General features: G+C 33.5%; 1 protein-coding gene across 1 annotated transcript in view; it reads right to left on the bottom strand.

Annotated features, from left to right (window-relative positions):
- Positions 1-3,440: 3,440 nt before the first annotated feature.
- Positions 3,441-19,892, bottom strand: part of LOC111707045 (uncharacterized) — a 30,932-nt gene continuing 14,480 nt past the window's right edge. The window contains exons 12-22 of the mRNA XM_023480037.1: positions 18,174-18,281; positions 17,415-17,630; positions 16,887-16,973; positions 15,897-15,954; positions 15,322-15,396; positions 14,665-14,748; positions 14,106-14,509; positions 13,542-13,828; positions 6,734-6,772; positions 4,412-5,745; positions 3,441-4,124 (exon numbers count right to left, since the gene is read on the bottom strand). Of these exons, the coding sequence (XP_023335805.1) occupies positions 3,588-4,124; positions 4,412-5,745; positions 6,734-6,772; positions 13,542-13,828; positions 14,106-14,509; positions 14,665-14,748; positions 15,322-15,396; positions 15,897-15,954; positions 16,887-16,973; positions 17,415-17,630; positions 18,174-18,281 (3,229 nt within the window). The 3' untranslated portion in view covers positions 3,441-3,587. The remainder of the gene's footprint in view (positions 4,125-4,411; positions 5,746-6,733; positions 6,773-13,541; positions 13,829-14,105; positions 14,510-14,664; positions 14,749-15,321; positions 15,397-15,896; positions 15,955-16,886; positions 16,974-17,414; positions 17,631-18,173; positions 18,282-19,892) is intronic.

Consider the following 19,892-nt stretch of genomic DNA (forward strand, 5'->3'; position numbering starts at 1 on the left):
GGGGGGGGGTAATTAACCCCAATAACCCCCTTATCTACGCCACTGACCGGTCCTCTATTCAAAACAACAAACTCTTAAACATCTCTACGGATAACAAACAATACGAACTTAGTTTTAGGTTAGAGGTAAATTCATATTTTCAATTTCAGCTGTAACACTCTGGTATGGTGGCGACGACATGGGCTCTAGTCTAATTTATTAAGGCTGAAAACTTAATTTTTAGAATCTGTGTAGTGTGTACAATACACTGTTCAATTGATGTGTTTAATGTTAATTGTTTCTTGAGATTCTTCGGTGCGTTCTCACTGAACTATTTAAACTTGAGTTCAAAAGTCGTCTTCCGAATCCAAAGCTTTATAGGTCTGACTGTAGATTTCAGAATAATCTTACATTTTTTTGAATAATGTCTGTTTTAAAAGATAAAATATGTTTTTGATGATTAAGTTCGTATTGAGTAAAAATGTTACGAAAGATAATCCACTATTTAAAAAAGGTTTTCGGTGCATTTAATTCTATTTCTAGATATTGAGAGATATGCTAAGCTTTTCAAAAGAATACATTAGACTCGAAAAGATAGCAGATTCAAAGCCTTTCAAATTTGAACATTTTTCTTTTCCAGAGAAACTTACTAATCCTATTTTACAAATATTGTCCTTGGAACTTTTAAATACGAAAAAAAAATATGCAAACAACAAATAGAACTGACACTAAAAAAACATCGTAATCACGTTTTTAAAAAAGAACATAATCAAATTAATATTAAAATTACTTTATCCATAAAAAAATCGTCATGAATTTATTTTTTAACAATAAAAAAATAGTGTTAATTGTTAAAAAACATCGACAGTCCGCCATTTTTCGCAAAGTATATTTCAATTAGGAAATGTTTAAGAAATATCTCTTTTAGGGATAAAAATGTAAATGTCCAATCTTTGGGTTTTCTATTTCCTATTTCTGCACTTAAATAAAATAGAACTTATTTTGAATATTTTCTTCGTTTAAAGAACTCCCAGGGAAATTTCTAAAAACTAGGTTGGGTTTTCGGCACTGCAAGATGACGTAGGAGCTGAGTGCTGCGGCTAGGATGTTCTATGGGGTCGCTTGCTGTGGCTAGAATGTGCTAGGGGGCCGCTCGTTGCGGCTAGGATGTGCTAGGGGGCCGCTCGCTTCGGCTAGGATGTGCTAGGGGGCCGCTCGCTGTGGCTAGAACAGGCTAGGGGCCACTTGCTGTGGCTCGGGAAAATACTTACGCAATTAACGCTTGGGAAAATACTTTTGGGAAAGTACATCGTAATTTCAAGTATCCTCATATTGTAGAGAAGCATCCCTTACAGTAACAACTTTGTCTGAACCGGTTTGACGAAATTGATTCTGCCGTTTTGACGTTTATTGGGTCCTAGGCCGAATACACATAAACCTGATAACAAGCATGAAATGTCAAGCATTAATATTTCTTCATTCAAGGTTTTGACAATTCTTTCAGAATTATTATTTTTAAATATCTTGAAGAAAAATAGTTTTGCAGCAGTTTTGTTTTTCTTTTTATGAAAACTTAAAATTAGTTTTCGTAAAATTAATCTAACCTTGTTTTAAAGGAAAACTGAAACCTATTAATCCTGAAATTCTGCGTGTTATTTATGAAATTTTCCATCCAAGAATTTTAAACTTTTTATATTTTATACAATTCTGTGTGCCTCCAAACAAAGGCAATACAAATTCATGTAGTCCCCCTCCTCCTTATATTTCTCCATTCTCATAATAACCGACATAACCTCCCCGTGTCTATTTGGTGTGGTAACAGTTCGCCCAATCACGTTTCACCCAATCACATTTCAACCAAAACGTTTCACCCAATATCACATTTCACCCCCTTCATGTTTCATCCAAATTTACGTTTTCCCCCAATTACGTTTCACTTAACTCACTCCCAAAAAGTTCTATAGCTAATTTTATTTTGAATTTATAAAAGTTTTATATTTTTATAATGATACAGTTGATATTCTATTCTAGTACACAAGTTAGACATCTTCTTAAAGACTTAACATGAAATAGCGCCCTAGCTCATTCCTAGCCGCAGCGCTCGGCCCCCCTAGCTCAATCCTAGCCGCAGCGCTCGGCCCCCTAGCTCATTCCTAGTCGCAGCGCTCGGCCCCCTAGCTCATTCCTAGTCGCAGCGCTCGGCCCACAAATTTTTTGTTTAACCAACCCTAACCCAAAATAATGTGAGAGACAGCACATTTTTCAACATTTAAGAGGAGGCAGCGCTCGGCCCACTCACCCGTTCTAGCTGCAGCGCTCGGCCCGGAAATGTCTTAATCCAGCCTAACCCAAAATAATGTGAGATACAGCACATTATTCAACATTTACGTAATTAGCTACAGAGTTTGCTCGAAAAACATAGAAACCCTCAAAAATAATCCTGCAATACTTTCCTAAATGGATCATCCCTAGGTTACTTCAGTATCGTCGAATGTTGTGATAAAATATAGTTTTCATGATCTTCCCGATCTTAATGTATCTTTTGAGAGCGTTTACAGGAAATAAATTGAAAAATATCCTCTTTCAAAGAAATGTTGAAAATTTAGCTAAATATGTGAATACTAAAATGTTGTACCTCCCTAGAGAGCTTTTTATTCTTCTGGTGATATATTTACATTTTCTATATCTTGTGGGTATTTTCTAGAGAAATGACAGGGAATCTTCGCAGATAAAGGAGTTGATTACGCGCCATTAACTAGTATTTGCAAATCCTTATATCTTTGTAAGCTGATTGTGTAATTATGTCAAGATACGATATGTAATTATAGCACGTTTGCTATAAAGTTTTGATTGGTTCCCGGATTTTTTCCAAAAAAATTGGATATTTCCAAAATATTTTTTTTCAATTGAAATGAAAATAAAATTTAAATCAACTTTATATTTTGACTTCTGCTTTGTTTCAAAGCTTATTTGATCTAGACATTGAAATGAGACAAGTACACAAACGTTTCATAAAATTACCTATAACACTATCATTTTGGCACGACGTCCTATAAAGTTCATGGACTTAAATTTTCTCTATATCTCGAAGAGATAAAAAGAAAATGTCTGCCCAAAAACTTTATAACACTGCGAACCAAAATAACAGTGTTATAAATGGTTAAAAATTGTAAATTGTCCAAACTGGCAAAAAAAGGTTTTACTCTCACAGGCAGAAAAACTCGGGTTTGGAAATTGTTAAAAATTGTTAAAAATTGTTAAAAATTGTTAAAAATTGTTACTTGTTACTTCTAGGAATCTATTTACAATAAAAGTAAAACCATGCCATAGAAATACCTTGAAGTAAACAAGATCTAACCAAATAGACCCGATTTAGCATGATTCAAATAAATTTTTCCTGTTTTTCGTTAACACTTCCATCTTATTGACACAATTTCATACAAACACACGTCACAAACAAATTAAAGAGTATGACAAATGTATATTAATTTAAGTCTTGATATTCACTTTTTATAGCTGCCTCATAACATATGTTTAAATTTACAATCCCCAATATGTAACAGTACCCAAAAATATCACCCTGTAATCAAGAAGTGCAAAAGCTTCTTTTACGATTCGAAACCTATTGTTTTTGCAAATGTGTTGAGAATTGGAATTGAGGTGAGGGAATCCCAAATTGATTTTGAGTTTGATTTTCGATCTTTAATACATAAACTTGCTGGACCGATTAGTTTAAACTCTGTTTCTGTTTTAATGTAACAGTTTGGTCCCAACACATGAAAACTGTCAGGTGACGCCATTGTTGATTCTGGTTTTGGAGGATTTTTAACATTTCTATTTTGAGATTTACTGGAAATCAGCTGATTTGGATTAGAGATTAGTTGATTTGGATAGGAGATCAGCTGATTTGGATTGGAAGTCAGCTGATTTGGGCTTGAACTCAGCTGATTAGGATTGGAGATAAGCTGATTATGATTTGAAATCAGCTGATTTGAACCGCCAGGAAGAAATGGCAGGTTATGAGCAGGTGTTTCCGGGGCTCTGTCTCCAAGTATTGCTTGGATCTGCTGCTGCATTTGCTGTTGTGAGGCCTGCGTTAACTTCAGCTGTTGTTTCAGATGGGTCAACTCAGTCCCATCCAGCACCTGCAGATTAACCATCAGATATAAATTTTAATTATTGTGAAAACAAACTGAATACTATCATGTAAACATTTGTTTCTCTCAAGATAAATCAATTGCACTGATAGGGGGGAGGATGTAAGTATAATTTTAAATTATAATTTGTTAATGTTATCTAAAAAAAAGGATTTTAACTTATGCTCCGTGAATAGTATTAATAAAGTAACTAATTGTTTCCAGTATAAGTTAAACTTGAATATTTAAGAACAATGTTAATTCTAATTAACATATGTATAAATATATCTGGCTCCCTGAGGTGCTTGAAGCTGACGGTTCCGTGAACCATCTGTGGTAACCTGGAAACCTGGAGCTAAACCACCAGACTCCCAGGTCTCAAGGTGACCTGGATTCATCCTATCAATCCTAGACGTTATCCCATCAAAACCAGGCCAGGAACCTTCAGGTCGTCTTGTATCCACAATGCCATCAAAACTATACTCTGAGAATCCAGATTTAGGTTCCCCTGATATCAGATCTGAGAAAGACGCAGTAAGGTCTCCACTGGCTCCGGGTAGAAAGGGTAGGTACTCCGGTGGGGTTCGCTTAAACTCTGGTTCCGAGGGTATAAAGTTCTCCGGTTTCTCAACTTGTAACTTGTAATTATTGTCAAACATCTGTGGATTGGTTTGGAAATGAATGTCATTAAGATTTCTTGGTTTGACTAGATTTAAACCAATATTTGGATTATTAGTTTGAACAACTTGAAAATTAGTTTCTGGATATTTTCCAGGATTTGAGGAAAAGAGAAAACCATTAGTTTGAGGTTCGTAAAAAAGTCCAGCTTGCTTATTCTGTTCAACATCGTGATTGAAGATTGGCGGATAAGCAGGCTCCAGAAACTGGGTTTCGATGCTTCTAGTTTTCTCAAAATTTCCCAGTCCATATTCAGCCAAAAAAGACAAAATACTGGGAGAACTGGTATCATCGTCAAACCTCAACTTTGGAACTGTGAGGGTCTCAGTTTCGGAAAGTGAAGGAATTTTTTTATTTGGTTGGAGTTGATTAGATGTATCAGAGAATTTGTTAACACTAGGTTCTTGTCTATTATTAATTTTGCCTTTATTACTCTTGGCTTTGTTGCCCAGGATACTCTCTTGAATGCTTTGTTGGACAAGAAGTTGGAGAGCTTTAATCTTGTTTTCAGAATCAGAATTTGTCCTGTTCTCCATCTTGTATGACAAATTTTTTCTTTTCTCCATCTCATGAGACGAATTTTTCCTTTTCTCTATCTCATGGGACGGATTTTTCCTTTTCTCTATCTCCTGGGACAGATTTTTCATTTTCCAGGTTTCAAGAGCAGGTTTAACTATCTCCGTGTTATCAGATCGTCTACTGAACTGTGATTGAGTAAGTTGTCTCAGCTCCTCCAGATTGTCTATTCCAATGTGTCCAACTGGGAAAATATAGTCTGGAGTAAGGGTAGAACCCTCTATCCGCCCTGGATTCATGGTTGCAAATAGGTTTAGAAATCCTGGTCCCCCCTCACTGCTTGTATTGGTTGATGAAGAGGGTGTAAAATCTACTGGAATGATACGATGGGTGACAGGGTTGTATCGGGCTGTGGTCGGGGGCGGCTCAGCTGTCACTAAAAATGAAAAAATGTCAACATTTTATTGATTGTTGGTAACTGATCAATGATCATTCGTCTCAACCCTAAATTTTCCAATCCCTTTATCTTTGCAACTTTTGATAAACGTTGACTATTTTATTAGACAGAAATAGTATATATAAATCTTTGATGTTTGAAACTTCAGGCTGCAAAGATATAAGGATACGAAAATATGAGTTTGAGGATAATGATCATTTACTTTACAAAAGGAATTGTTTTATTTTTGACAATTTTTGAAAAAATAGTTTTTAGACATATCAAGATGGTTTCAAAAAAAACGATAACAGATCGATCGAAAATATGAAAAGAACTATAAAGGCAGTAAGATACTTAATGTTTGTCTAGGTTTTTACACCGTCAGATTCAAAGATATAAGGAGTAGACAAATTTTAGTTTGAGGCAAGTAATCTTTACTAGCAAGTTTTAGACATTTGTTCACCCATGTTTTAAAAACAGTCAGTGATTTATTCTTTAGTTATCAAAAATAAAAAATAAATTTTTAGATCATGTTTCAATCTGAATTTTGTTCTATGGTTGGAAACTTAAAAATTGATAAAATACTTCATTCAGGTTCTCCTGTTTGTTTGTATCCATTAAAAGTCTAAACGGCTGAACCGATTGATCTCAAATGTAACAAACACTTGGGGATAAAATTTAAAAAATGGGTCTTTAAAAATTTAAATGAATCCATCATTAATGAAAGCCAAAATATCCACAAAATTTTTATTTTAATGGATGTAAAAATGAAAACCTGCTTTATAGATCTGCGGAATATAAAATGTAAAAATGAAAACCTGGTTTGTAGATCTGCGGAATTTAAAATATAAAAATGAAACCTGGTTTGTAGATCTGCGGTATATAAAATGTAAAAATGAAAATTTGGTTTGTAGATCTGCGGAATATAAAATATAAAAATGAAAACCTGCTTTGTAGATCTGCGGAATATAAAATATAAAAATGAAACCTGGTTTGTAGATCTGCGGAATAAGCTTAGTTCCTGAACCTGAAATATTTTATAATAAAAACTAGTTAAAAACCATCAGCATATGGTACAGAATAATTTAAACTATGGATCCATATATTTCATGCAGTTTAGTTTCATGCAAATTACCTTAGTCAAACTCCATTATCAATTCAACATCTGTTATACTAAAGATTGCATTGTTCTGCACAAAAGTTCCAAACTTTTTTTTACTTGTCTACACTTTTTTTAACTACGATCAATACTTTTACTTTATCCTTCCGTTTAATCACATTAGATATTTCACAAACATTATTCTAAACACTTTGTAGGTTAGACATGTTTTTGTTTTTGTTTTGTTATTTTTTTTTTTTTTTGGGGGGGGGATTTCTACAACAAAACAAAGAAACAGCCCCTTTAGACTGTAATACATGCTTTGATACTTACAAAATTAGTTTAAATTAATCTTTAGTAAATATTTTTATTCAAAATATTTAATTTTGAATTAAATTTTAAAATATTTTGCATGAATGTGAGAAAAGATGAGCAGTGTGTAATCTTCAGTATAAGAAAGGATTACGGTGGAGAGAGAAAACTTGAAAACATTTTCTATTTTTGTATTTCTTTTTATAAGATAATCCCGTAAACAAAATTATAAATATTTAAATATGAAATGTTTTAGGATTAGTTTCAACTAACCCTTAGCAAACAAATAAATAATATATTACAAGAGTATAACATTTGTAATGTTTAGGGATAATATTTCAGATATCATAACACAAAAAAGTTTGTTACATTTTTGTGTGAATTAAAAACCAAAAACAGGAGTTTTTTGCGGAACCCAAAATCCCTCCCCCCCCCCCCCCCCCCCCCCCCCCCCCCCCCCCCCCCCCCCCCCCCCCCCCCCAACACAAAAATACAATTTATACAGTTTTAGGATTAATTTTAAAGTTGTCTGAGGCCGAATTTAAAGAATTTGAGCCACGGCTTAAGTTTAAGTCGGGGCTCAAATATGGTTGGTTCCACTTAAAATTGTATTAAATTTTTCAAAATATAAGCCGGCGCTCAATTGAAACCGATTTTTGGGGGATTTGAGACGCGGCTTAAATTCATTAAATTTGGCCTCTGGATGTTTATTTACATTAAAGTTGTGCATTGTAATTTAGTGTGTTAATGTAATGTGCATGATCAGAAATACTAGGAAAATGGTAGGACAGGTTAAACGTGAGACAGGACAAATATAGGACAAGTTAAACGTTAGGACATCAGGACAACAGTAAACAGACAGGTTAAACGTAGGGCAGGACAACATTATGCGGACAGGTTAAATGTGAGACAGGACACAGATAGGACAGGTTAAGCATGTTGCAGGACTTTAGTAGGACCGGTTAAGCGTAAGGCAGGACAAAGACAGGTTAAACGTGGGGTAGGACTACCGTAGGACAGAGACTCAAGTTGGACGGTCAGTCTACACAAACTCTATTTTTTCATCCCTAAATATCTTTGCAAACTGATGGTGGAGACCTTAATATTTTAAACATCGATTATTTTATGTAAAAAACAGAATTCATAGTTTAAAATATCAATAGTCAACAACTTCAGGATGAAGATAAGGATTAGAAAATTATAGTTTTGTGACAATTGTTTATATCTAAAATCTTTGAAATCTGCAATGAAGAAACACAAACTTTACTGGGGTTTTGTCTTATATCTTATACTTTGTATTGACTTATATACTAGCCTTGACCATATTTGCCTGTCCTATATGATTCTGTCCTTCGTTTGTCTGTCCTATGTTTATCGGGCTGTGTCTGTGTTACGAATATATGTCCTACATGTGTGTCCTACTACCTAATAAATGTGTTATAAATATGACTATAAATGTGCACAAGAAGGTCCTTTCTCGTGAAAATTTTTGATTTTTGCCAAAAAATATTGTTTTACGGATAAAAAATAATAAAAAATCTTATAACTTTAAGGTCCTTCATTATGTGCCAATTTCAATCACCTGCTTTACAGGGTTACCCATAAATGAGACTTCATGATTTCCTGCAAGCTGGAAAGGAATTGAGTCTTAGCCACAAATTCCAATTTTCTGATCTCAATATCTTTGCAACCTAATGTTGAATACCTTTAGTATTTCAAACTATGAAATCTGCTAAATCAAGAAGTCTAAGTTTGAAAAATCAAAGGTTTACACTGTAAGGATGCAAATATATTGGGATAAGAAGATTTGATTTTGTTCCAAAGACTCATTTTCTTTTTTTTCTTCAAATTATAAAGTAAGCTTTAAAAAGACTATATTCAAGGGCAGAATATTTAATTTAACATTCATATTTTAAAAGAATCAATTCATCTTTTCAGTCTCATCTTTTGTGGGTAACCCTGTTAAGCAGGTGATTGAACTTGACACATGATAAAGGACCTTATAAGTTATAAAACATAAAAAATAACAAATTTTTTCATGTTGAACAATAGAGGGACTAAGGTATGACATAATTACCGTTTTGAAATTTTTTTTAATTGTTTTGAAAAATATAAGTAAACATTTATAGTTTACATAAGCCTTAAGGCCACATAAATATGAAAATTATTCCAAGAAAAAAACAATAATCACCTCAATTTTTTTCAATTGACTAAACCAAATAATAAATTCAGATCAATATTGTTCTTAGTGAAAATGAAATATGATATTATTTCCAATATGGTTCATATATTAAATATTAGTTTGCTCTTTTAGTGAGAACACATTGTTGTATGAAGAACTTAGAAGCTCCAACACATGGCACTGTAGGCAAACTTTTTACAACAACTGGACTGTTTTTCCTTGTTTTAAAACTTTTAGAATCTTGGATTACAGAAACTGTACTTTCAGTAGATTCTGTCCCATTTAAATGAACTGTGGTTACAATTTTGCTTGGCTGTGGTTCTTGCGTATTTTCTATTTTTGAATTGTTATGAATGTTTTTCTTCTGTTCGAATTGATATCTGTATAATGGGTTCTCAACTAGTAAAAGGAAATATAAAATACTGGCTTGGAAAACCAGCTTTGCCTGGAAGGTAAACTTTCTCTATAAAAAGCTGACCCGCTCAATGGAAAATGTTTAAACCAAACAAAGAACATTACCGTGGTTCTGCTAACTTTCCGAATCAAAATTTGAGGCAAATTCGCATCATGAGTTATGATTGAGCATAAAAAAATGTTAAACACCCAAGCAGAGATTACTACTACTAACCAAGATTGTGCCAGGTTGAGATTTACGGGAATATTTTTGCCTGTTTGTTTGACTTTGGTTGGCGATTCTTTGCATTTAATAAATGTCAAAATGGCTAAGTCAATAGTGCTACATAATTGAGCCCAGGAAAATAACTCAAACAGAATGTTGATTTTTTAAATTTGAACTTGGAGGAACAAAAAAAGAAAGAATTTTTCAATCTTCAACAAAAAGCTAACAATTGAAAAGCCTGGAACACCCTGTAAACCTTGTATTGTTATATTATGGGAAGTTCATTTAGAGCATATTTTATTATTCCTTTCCTGTAGAGTATATTCCCGGTTTTGAGTTATCCTTAGAATACTGAGTATTATCCTCAGATGAAGGAAGATATTGGTTTTCCTCGAATACTGGTTTGTAATTGATCTCAGGAACAAGGCTGGGCTTTGAAGCATTAGGTGCAGGACCTTCCTTACTTCCGACACCTGGCACTGACAAGAGCAGATTATTATCTTGAAGTGGTTGATAATCTGGTTGTGTCATGTATGATTCATCATCATCATCATACCAATCGTCAAGTGTTTCACTGCTAGATGGCGATGGAATTGAGCTGTTAATACCTGTATCGCGGGGTTTATCTTTAATTACAATATTGATACCAGGGCTTTTTGGATTTATATTAATTGTGGTGTATTCTATAGGGTTTATTGGGCTGTCATGTTCAGCCATTGGTTTTCTATACACTTGTGTTTCGTCAGTCTGGGGGGTGGTAACCAATTGTTGATAAAACCTCTTTGAGTTTAGAATAACCTGCTCTGGTTTGGATTGAATCTGTGAACCTAGAGTAATTTCCCGGTGGGAGAAAACTGTTGATTCATTCATATTCCATGCATTTTCATATTGTGTAAAACTTTCTCCACTGTTTGTTGGGTAAACAATATGAGGTTCCTTGAAATCAGTTCCTTTACCAGTTGGAGCATGTGACTTAGATTCAGGTTTATCATAAAGGGTTGGGGGTACGTAGTCACTCAGTAGTGGGGGCAGATGGGATCCAGGATATTTTATTTTCTTCTTTTCTTCATGAATCAATGGTGGCCAGGTATCTGTAATTCTAGGTGGATAGTACTTTGAGTAGTTTTCTAAAGAGGAAGTAATATTTTCATCCAACTTAGGTGGAAGGTAGTCTCCTAGGAAACAGCTAATGAAATAAAAAAGTAATGCTTGAATTGATTGAATTTTTCTAGTCAGGAATTTTTTCTATGTTAAACAGTGCTTAGGATCCGCAGGAAAATATGTAGAGTCAAGAAACCAAATCTAAGGGCAAAATATTAACCAAATCCAAGGGCAAAATATTAACCAAATCCAAGGGCAAAATATTAACCAAATCCAAGGGCAAAATATTAACCAAATCCAAGGGCAAAATATTAACCAAATCCAAGGGCAAAATATTAACCAAATCCAAGGGCAAAATATTAACCACAAACTGCAAAAAAAAACATTTGATCTCAAAACTCAAATCTGAATGGTTGAAAAATGAAATATCATTAAAAATGTTCTTATCTCTGAATGGTTCATAACCTGGATCCAGTCTGGATCAGTGTGGTTCTGGGATCCGGATCAAATTAAATGGATCCTAAGCACCGTGTTTAAAAGGAAGGCATGAAACAGTGTTTGTTTTGTTGCAGTAATTTTCAATATAAATGAACAGAATAAAAACTTTTGAATTTATACCAAAAGATTTTTAATTAGCATTCCTAGTTTTGGTGGTGAAAACTTCAAATCATGTTTTTCATTATTCTTTGGTTCTGTTAATTTAGGTGGTAAATATGTCCCCAGCGTAGGCGGAAGAAGGAAACTTTCATAATTCTGTAGAGGCAATTTTGGAAGTGTGTCAAACAACGTTGGAGGAAGATAATCATTAAGCAGTGGAGGATATTGACCATCCAATCGAGGAAACTTTTGTTTCCCTTCTCTTAATAGAGGTGGTGGTTGGTTGCTTTTACCTGGTGGGGAGCGTGCATAGAAATCATTATTAGAATCTGAATCCATTTCATCAGAATCAGTCAAGTCTTCAGATTTACTTCTTCTTCTTGGATGACCATAATTGTTTCTTTCTAGTTGAAGAATAAAACTGTGTTCTAAGTAGTTATGGGGTACTGGAGGTTGAGGAATGTTAGAGGAGGGTAGATACTGTCTGCTAGAGGGTGGGGTTGGTTTCAGTGGTCGAACCAGGTCTGGCAGCACTGTTTGTTCCTGATCATTGGAATAGGATGGAAGTTGTCTCTGCTCTGAATGCTGAATCAGTGGTTGATGAAAATTTTCATACACTCCATGTTTTCTTGGTAATAAATGTGGTTTATTAATCTCAAGCTCTGGGTGTCTTGTTGGACTACTCCTGTGTAAAGGTCTAGATGTAGGAGAATAATTGTATCCGACATGTTTTCTTGGCAGTAAGTTAGGGCGTCTAATCTGTAAAGGTGGCTGGGTTGTAGAAGAAGGGTAATACGCATAATTGTTTGGAATGTAGTCGTTGTACTTAGGATATTTCTCAGTGTAGTGTGGTTTCTCTTGATATTGATAGGTAGGCTTAGACTTTAAAGGATAAACATCCCCCCGGTATTCTTCAATATAATCAAGAGGTTCATCACTAAAGTAATCTTTGTCAACTGTATCATCAGCATGAATATTTTTGTTTTGAACATTGTGGGTAATTAAGGTTGTGTTCACATTCTTTTCCATTTTGTTTAATTTTTTGGTGTAAATTTCTTTTATTCTTTTAATTCCAAATTCTTTAACTTTGTTACGAGACAACACTGTTGTTGTTGTAAGAGAGTTTTCTCCCAAATTAGTTAATCTTGAGAGAGGATCAAATAAATTCTGATTTACAGGTGACAAAAAAGAAGCAAACATATCAGAGCTGAAACTTTGGTTCATGGTCAAACCAGGAGATTGTAAAATTGCTGGGTTTTCTAGCTGAGCAGAAGTTTGGTTTAAACCAACAATATTGTTTGCAGTTGAATTAGTTACATAATCATTTTGCATAGTGGTTTCTTGTGTTTTGATAAAAATGGTTGGATCTGTTCTCCCAATTTCATCAACTCTTGTAGCAAAAAATGTGCTCAGTGCATATTTTAAGGGTGCATTCCTTGCTTGTGTCACAGTTATGAGCGGTGATTTATCAAAATCTGGATAGTGAATCTTTACTTGCGGATTTCCTATTGGATTGTTATCGTTATAGTCTGCATTTTTTAAATCATGCTTTCCAAAAAGTCCATCACGAAACTGTATCACATTGTCTAACCATGTTCTAGATACAATAGGTGTGCCATCTTTTTTTTGCTCTTGCTTGTTCATATATAAGTCAAATGATGACTCATAATCATCACTTTTGTCTGCATTGTCATAAACATCATAATCAAAATCATCAGAGAGCTCATCTTGAAAAGGGTATGGAATATAATCCATACTCTTTTCAGGATATTCTGAATGATACTCAAATGTTTGGACATCATAAAGGTTAGCATTAGGATTAGTATTATCTACATTATTCACAGTATATACATGATCTGAGGATCTCCTTGCCCTGTTTACTTTACCTTTTAACATCCTGGAGTTTTTAAACTTTTCAAGAGTTTTTGTGAGCTGGGCTAGTTTTTGTTCCGTAGGCGATAGAATTGTTGGTTTAGGGGTTGAAGACTCCACCATCATCCTGTCCTCTGCACCATCTTCTATATATTCATCATAGTAAGAATCAGGTGGCCCAGGATCATAATAATCCTGGGATATACTCGGGGGCTCCGTCAGATATTTTGAAGTTTTACCATCATCATCTGAATAGTAATCAGTCTCATAATAGTCTGCCTCATAAGCTTCAGACTTGTAGCTGGATGATCATATGATATTAAACGTTATAAAGATTTGCCCTTACTTATGGATTAATGCTGCCAAAATGATTTATGAAATTTTTCAAATCAAACATGTTTAAAGGAGAAAACAACTATATTGTCAGCATTACTGATATTAACATGGTTTAAAAAGTACTATTGTGAATGGGCAATCTCTAAATAAAGAATCACTCAAAATTACAACGGCTGTATATTTAGGGGGAAAATAATTGCTTATGTGCAAATGCATAATATTTACTTAGATCATATAATTCCCTTGAATAATCCTCAGTGGATTCTTCTGAGTTACTTGTAAAATCTTCATAACTCTCATCTTCAGCAGCATCCTCGCCAATATTGTTATTAATGCTGTCTATAAGTTGCTGAAGCTTGTCTGATTTAGATTCAGAAGATTCTGGCAGAGTGTAATACACAGAGAACCCACCATTGGGTCTAGACTCATACTCAACCACATCAGCACTATCTGAACCCTTGCTTACAGGTACAATGTCAACTTCTTCAACAGAATCATCTTTACTCTCCTTTTTCATTTTAGCTCTTTCACTTATTGCAACGAGCCGGGCAAAAATATCAGGTTTCTCGTTCTTGAAAAGTTTAAGTGATCTTGCCTTGTCATTCAGTGGTGACTTGACAATGGTTTCAATATCGTTGGAGGATACCTGAAATTTGAATCAATTGATGGTCTGTAATCTTCAACGGGATCGACAAAAGAAGGGGATTGAAAATCATGTGTTCTGAAAAAAACTTTTGTGAAATTAAAAGAAAGAATTTGCATTTGTACATTGTGGAAAAAAGAAAGCCAAACATTAAATACCTCAAGTAAGGCTTTGAGCTGACTGAGATCAAAGGTATTCTGTTTTCCAGACTCAACTGCTCCAAACAAACTTGTTTCTGAATTCTGCAAAAAGAATAAAAATAATTGTAGAGATGGAGTGATGAATGAAAATGATATTATTTGAAGAATCGTCCATTGTTTTATTAATAAGATAAAAAAATGAAATTGTAGAAATAATGAAGAATGAAATACTTTCAAGGAAATAATATTATAATAAAATATTTAGTAGAAATTAGGATGATAATAATCTTCTGTATTCGTCTCTGAATAGCACAAGACTAGTAGTGGTTTTTCAATTTATTTCTCTCCCAAATAACCCGGAGCAAATATAATAAATGATATAAAGATAATTTTTTCGGCTAGATGTTATAGAAATATTCAAAATAAATAAAAATATTATCTCATCTTCTCAAGAATTCTCAATTTATTGGTTATTCTTTTTTGGAAAAGGGGATGGCTATTTGTAAAAAAAAATTAAACATTAAACATCAAAAGCTAGACCTTTTCTTACATCCTTTTTGATACTTTTTATAGAAAAATTTATTTATTTTTTCGATTTCTTGTTATTTTATTGGTTATTTTTGGGCAAAAGGACAAAATTAAAGAGCTTTTTTATAAAAACTTGTAAAAACCTACCTTTTGATTAAACACAGTTCCATTAGAGCAAAGAAAACTATCCTGCCTTCCATCAAAATGGCAGTAATGGTAAACCTTAGATAAAGCAGCGTTAAAGGGACTGTCGATGTAATGTCACGTGACCTCGATAAAAAGATTTAAATGCCCGATTTACAGAAGCCTAAAGGGGGCTTCTGTTAATCGGGCATTTAAATCTTTTTATTGAGGTCACGTGACGCGTTATCATATCAACAATGAGGGAAATTTCGCCGTTTTTTGACTGTATTCTCTTATTTTCCTTTCTTTTATCTAATGCAAGATCTGAAAGTCTTCTTCTGAAATAATAAATTTTTAGAAAGAAAAGCACAAACCCGGCCTTTAATAGTATGAATTTAGAAAAAAGAAAAATTATGATAAAGTATACTAACCAATCGGACTCTGTAAAATAGGTAATTCAAATTTATATCTTTACAACCTGATAATTCAAACTCTTAATTTTGCTAGTTCTAATAGTCAAAGTTTCAAATATGAAAGGATTACATCATCATGTTTAAATATAAGGATTAAAAAACTAAAAAATTTTGTTATTTTCTTACCTGACAGTTGGCCTCAACATCAGCGTAGAACCCAGCTTTAGTTCCAATACAAGAAAAACTAGAAAAGGAGTTGAATCTTAGCCACAATAAACAAACAATTTTCTAATCCCTATATCTTTTCAACCTGATGGTATAAACCTTTGATATTTTAAACCATGGACAAATTGTTCTAACAGAATTCTTTAAAATATCTAAGGTCTACGACATTGGATTTGGGTAGCAAATATATAGGGATAAAAAATCAGAGTTTGTGGCAAATATATAGGGATTAGAAAATCAGAGTGTGTGGCATATATATAGGGATTAGAAAATCAGAGTGTGTGGCATATATATAGGGATTAGAAAATCAGAGTGTGTGGCATATATATAGGGATTAGAAAATCAGGGTTTGTAGCAAATATATAGGAATTAGAAAATCAGAGTTTGTAGCAAATATATAGGGATTAGAAGGAAAAGAACTCCCTGTTTTAAAAAACTTGATTTCTAATAAAAATCAGGTTCATTAGTTACAAACTTAATTGAAGAAAAAAGGAAAAATTAATCCTTGTACTATGTTCTGAAAGCTACTAATAAAACTGGAAACATCACGAAATAATTCGGATGCCCGGGGGGGGGGGGGGAGAAGGCATAAATTTATCTGAAGAATACAGCTAAAAATATTTTTTTGTCATAACTTTGCTGAAATCAATTGTAAGTCAGACAAAAATTAGTTAAAAATACATCGAAAAATTGGTCAACGTCAGTCAAAAAAGGGTTCAAAATTGGTCACATAATGGTTGAAAATCGGTCAAAAAAGGGTTCAAATTGGTCAAATTATGGTTGAAAATCGTTCAGAAAAGGGTTCAAATTGGTCAAATAATGGTGCAAAATCGGTCCAAAAAAGGTTCAAAATTGGTCAAATTTGATTGAAAGACGGTCAGAAAAGAGTACAAAGTTGGTCAGTATATGGTTGAAACTCGGAAGAAAAAGAAGAGTCCAATGTTGGTTTACCTTGTAACCGGAATTGAACTCAGTGTCGGAAAATCGCGTCCTGCGGTCCCTGGAACTCCACCAAATTTTCCGTTTGACTTTTTTCTCCTGAAAATATTATTTACAGCATTCCAATGCAGGAGGAAAGGATAAAAACAATGTTACAACATTTACTGGTGGTTTTGTAATATTTCAGATTCACTCCCGACCCCCTACCCCCGTTCCCTGGATTTTTTTAAAAACTTTTTTATAAATTCCTTTGAATAAATATGCAGCAATGCATTTCCAGTACTTAAAAGTTTATGTACTTTTAATGAGATCTAAAATTTCACAATAAACATTATTTCATTAATTACATAGCACACTAAACTAAGCTATAGTGGAGTAAGTAAAGAAGGCCTATTATGGGACAGGAGCTGTAAAAAACTCTGGCCGCTCCATTAAAGTAAAAACTGCAGGGCCGACGTGAAATAGGAGCGGGGTGGTACTAAGGCCGGTCAAGGGGTCGGTCCTGTTCAAAATCGAGTTGACCTTCGTTCACTATTATACCTGGAACTCAATCTTTGCTCAGCCGTCACCATACTTTCATTCTCTTCATCTTTAAACACCTCTTGGAGACTTCTTCTTGTTCCTTGGTCACTTCTTTCATTGGAGCGAATCCGTTCTTCACTAACATATGTTTGACCGTTTCGCATATCCGGCCGATATTTTTCGTTGCCAGCTGATCGGCCTTCATCAAAATAGTCAAGCTGGTCCAGTAAGTGTCTAATAAAAGAATTTGTTTAAACACAGGGAAATTTAATTTTTTGAATTTATAATTTCACACTGGGACTTGTTCTTCAAATTGTCAAATAGCTTCTTGTTTCGTCCATTGTTACGTAAAAAAGGTCAATAAAGGGTCAATAATTGTCGATATTTGATGAGGTTTGCTCAATGTCAAGCACATAATGTTGATTCGGTCTTTAAGAAGGATGAATTCTTTTTCACAAATTTGAAATTGATCCAAGTAAATTATTTTCTACATGGGTGTCTCAGTTAAACATAAAATGTTTAATGCATTAAGTTTGGGAAAACTAAACACAGGTTACAATGATATGAGAGTTAGAAAATTTCTAATTTCTAACTTTAAAGTAACAAAACAGACTTGCAACATTTTATAAATTCCTGGATAGGGGTAACATCATGTTTTACATGCAAATTACTACGAATATCAAAACAAAATATATACAAAGTTGAAATTACCATGGTTTTTTGGGGTCACACTAGCTGTATCAATCTATTTTTTTATGATTTACATTTTTTGACTACCTGTATTTTTTCGGTGGTAAAACAACATCATAGCTTCTAGATTCTTCGTCATTAGATTCATCAATATATCGGTAATTCTCAGGGGGTAATACTCTTACCTCAGACAATCTAGGAAATATAGTACGTACGGTACAACTTTACATTAGATTCTTCAATATATCGGTAATTCTCAGGGGGTAATACTCTTACCTCAGGCAATCTAGGAAATATAGTGCGTACGGTACAACTTTACATGTTATGTTAATACTACAAAGTTTATTATTGAATATGGAATTCTTGATTAAAACAGTAAATAGACCTGTATATTCTATTCTATTCTGTTTGTATGTCCGATCTCTTAGCTGATTTGACTCAAAAGTTTTTTAGAATTCAGTAGAAATATTGCAGGGATGTTTTTACTTAATTTAAAAGTCCAAAGTTGAGTATGTTGCCTTGTATAACAAAAGTTTAGCTTTCCAGGCAAAGCTGGGTTCTAAAGCTGGTTTAAAACATTATTAAAGGGGCAGACCGGCTATGTAAGGTAGTGAAACTGAGTATGCAGTGTTGTGGACAAATTCTTTAGGTTTCATATGAGACATATAAAACGTTTCCACGATGTATAATTACTGAGTTTGAGCGCAAAGTCGACGTTCAAAATCATGAATTTGGTGGGTACGTTTTCAGAATGTTTTTAATTATTAAATAACGACGACAAAAAATATAGTAAAATTCTAATCAGTTGTTTATGGAACATATTTCTCAAAAGAAATCTGTCAAGAAATCGAAGTTAAAATGAATTATTTCCTTTTTCATCATTTTCATCATTTTCTTATTTTTTATGAATTTGTTCGCAGATTTCTTCAAATTCTTCAAACGTTGTGATTAAAGAGAGATTATAGAAACTAATAATTGAACAAGATTACTTATTTTTGATGATATGAGTTGATTTTTATTTACTCAACCTGTTCTTAAACATCGAATTAGTTTAATGCAGAATTTTGTTAACATTTTTTGTCGACATTATTTAATAATAAAAAAAAACAATTCTGAAAATGTATCCATCAAAAAGTACAATTTTGAACGTCGACTTTGCGCTCAAACTTTACAGGTCTTAAAAAGTTGTATATGTCTCAAATGAATCCTAAAGAATTTGTCCACAACACTTCATACTCAGTTTAACTACCTTACATAGACGGTCTGTTTAAATGAATGTTTATTTCAATATTCTGATTGGACGTCTTCAAATTCTAATGTTTAGTGAGACACTCCGTATTTATCATTAAAAGAAGGTTAGGCTAAACTGACTTTTTTTGTAGGAGATGGTAAAAAGAATATTATTCATAACACAAAAAATTACTTTTTAATCATTTACTTTCTAACCAATTATTTTCATTCTTTTAATTATTAATCTTATTTTATTGACAACTCCAACACTTCCAACAGTTTCACACTTCCACACTTCCACACTTCAACACTTCAACACTTCCACACTTCCACACTTCCACACACCCCCTTCCATACTTCCACACTTCAACACTTCAACACTTCAATACTTCAACACTTCAAAATTTCAACACTTCAAAACTCCTAAACTCTTAACTCTATCAATGTTTTGCGTGACGAATAGCGAAAATACGGATTCACAACTTTGTAGTCTGTACCACATAAATCCCGTCAAAAATCCATTTTGAAATATTTAGTTTCTCTCTCTTTTATTTATTATACAGTGGTCGGCGTGGT

This window comes from Eurytemora carolleeae, unplaced genomic scaffold (assembly GCF_000591075.1).
Source record: "Eurytemora carolleeae unplaced genomic scaffold, Eaff_2.0 scaffold594, whole genome shotgun sequence".
NCBI classification, from domain to species: domain Eukaryota; kingdom Metazoa; phylum Arthropoda; class Copepoda; order Calanoida; family Temoridae; genus Eurytemora; species Eurytemora carolleeae.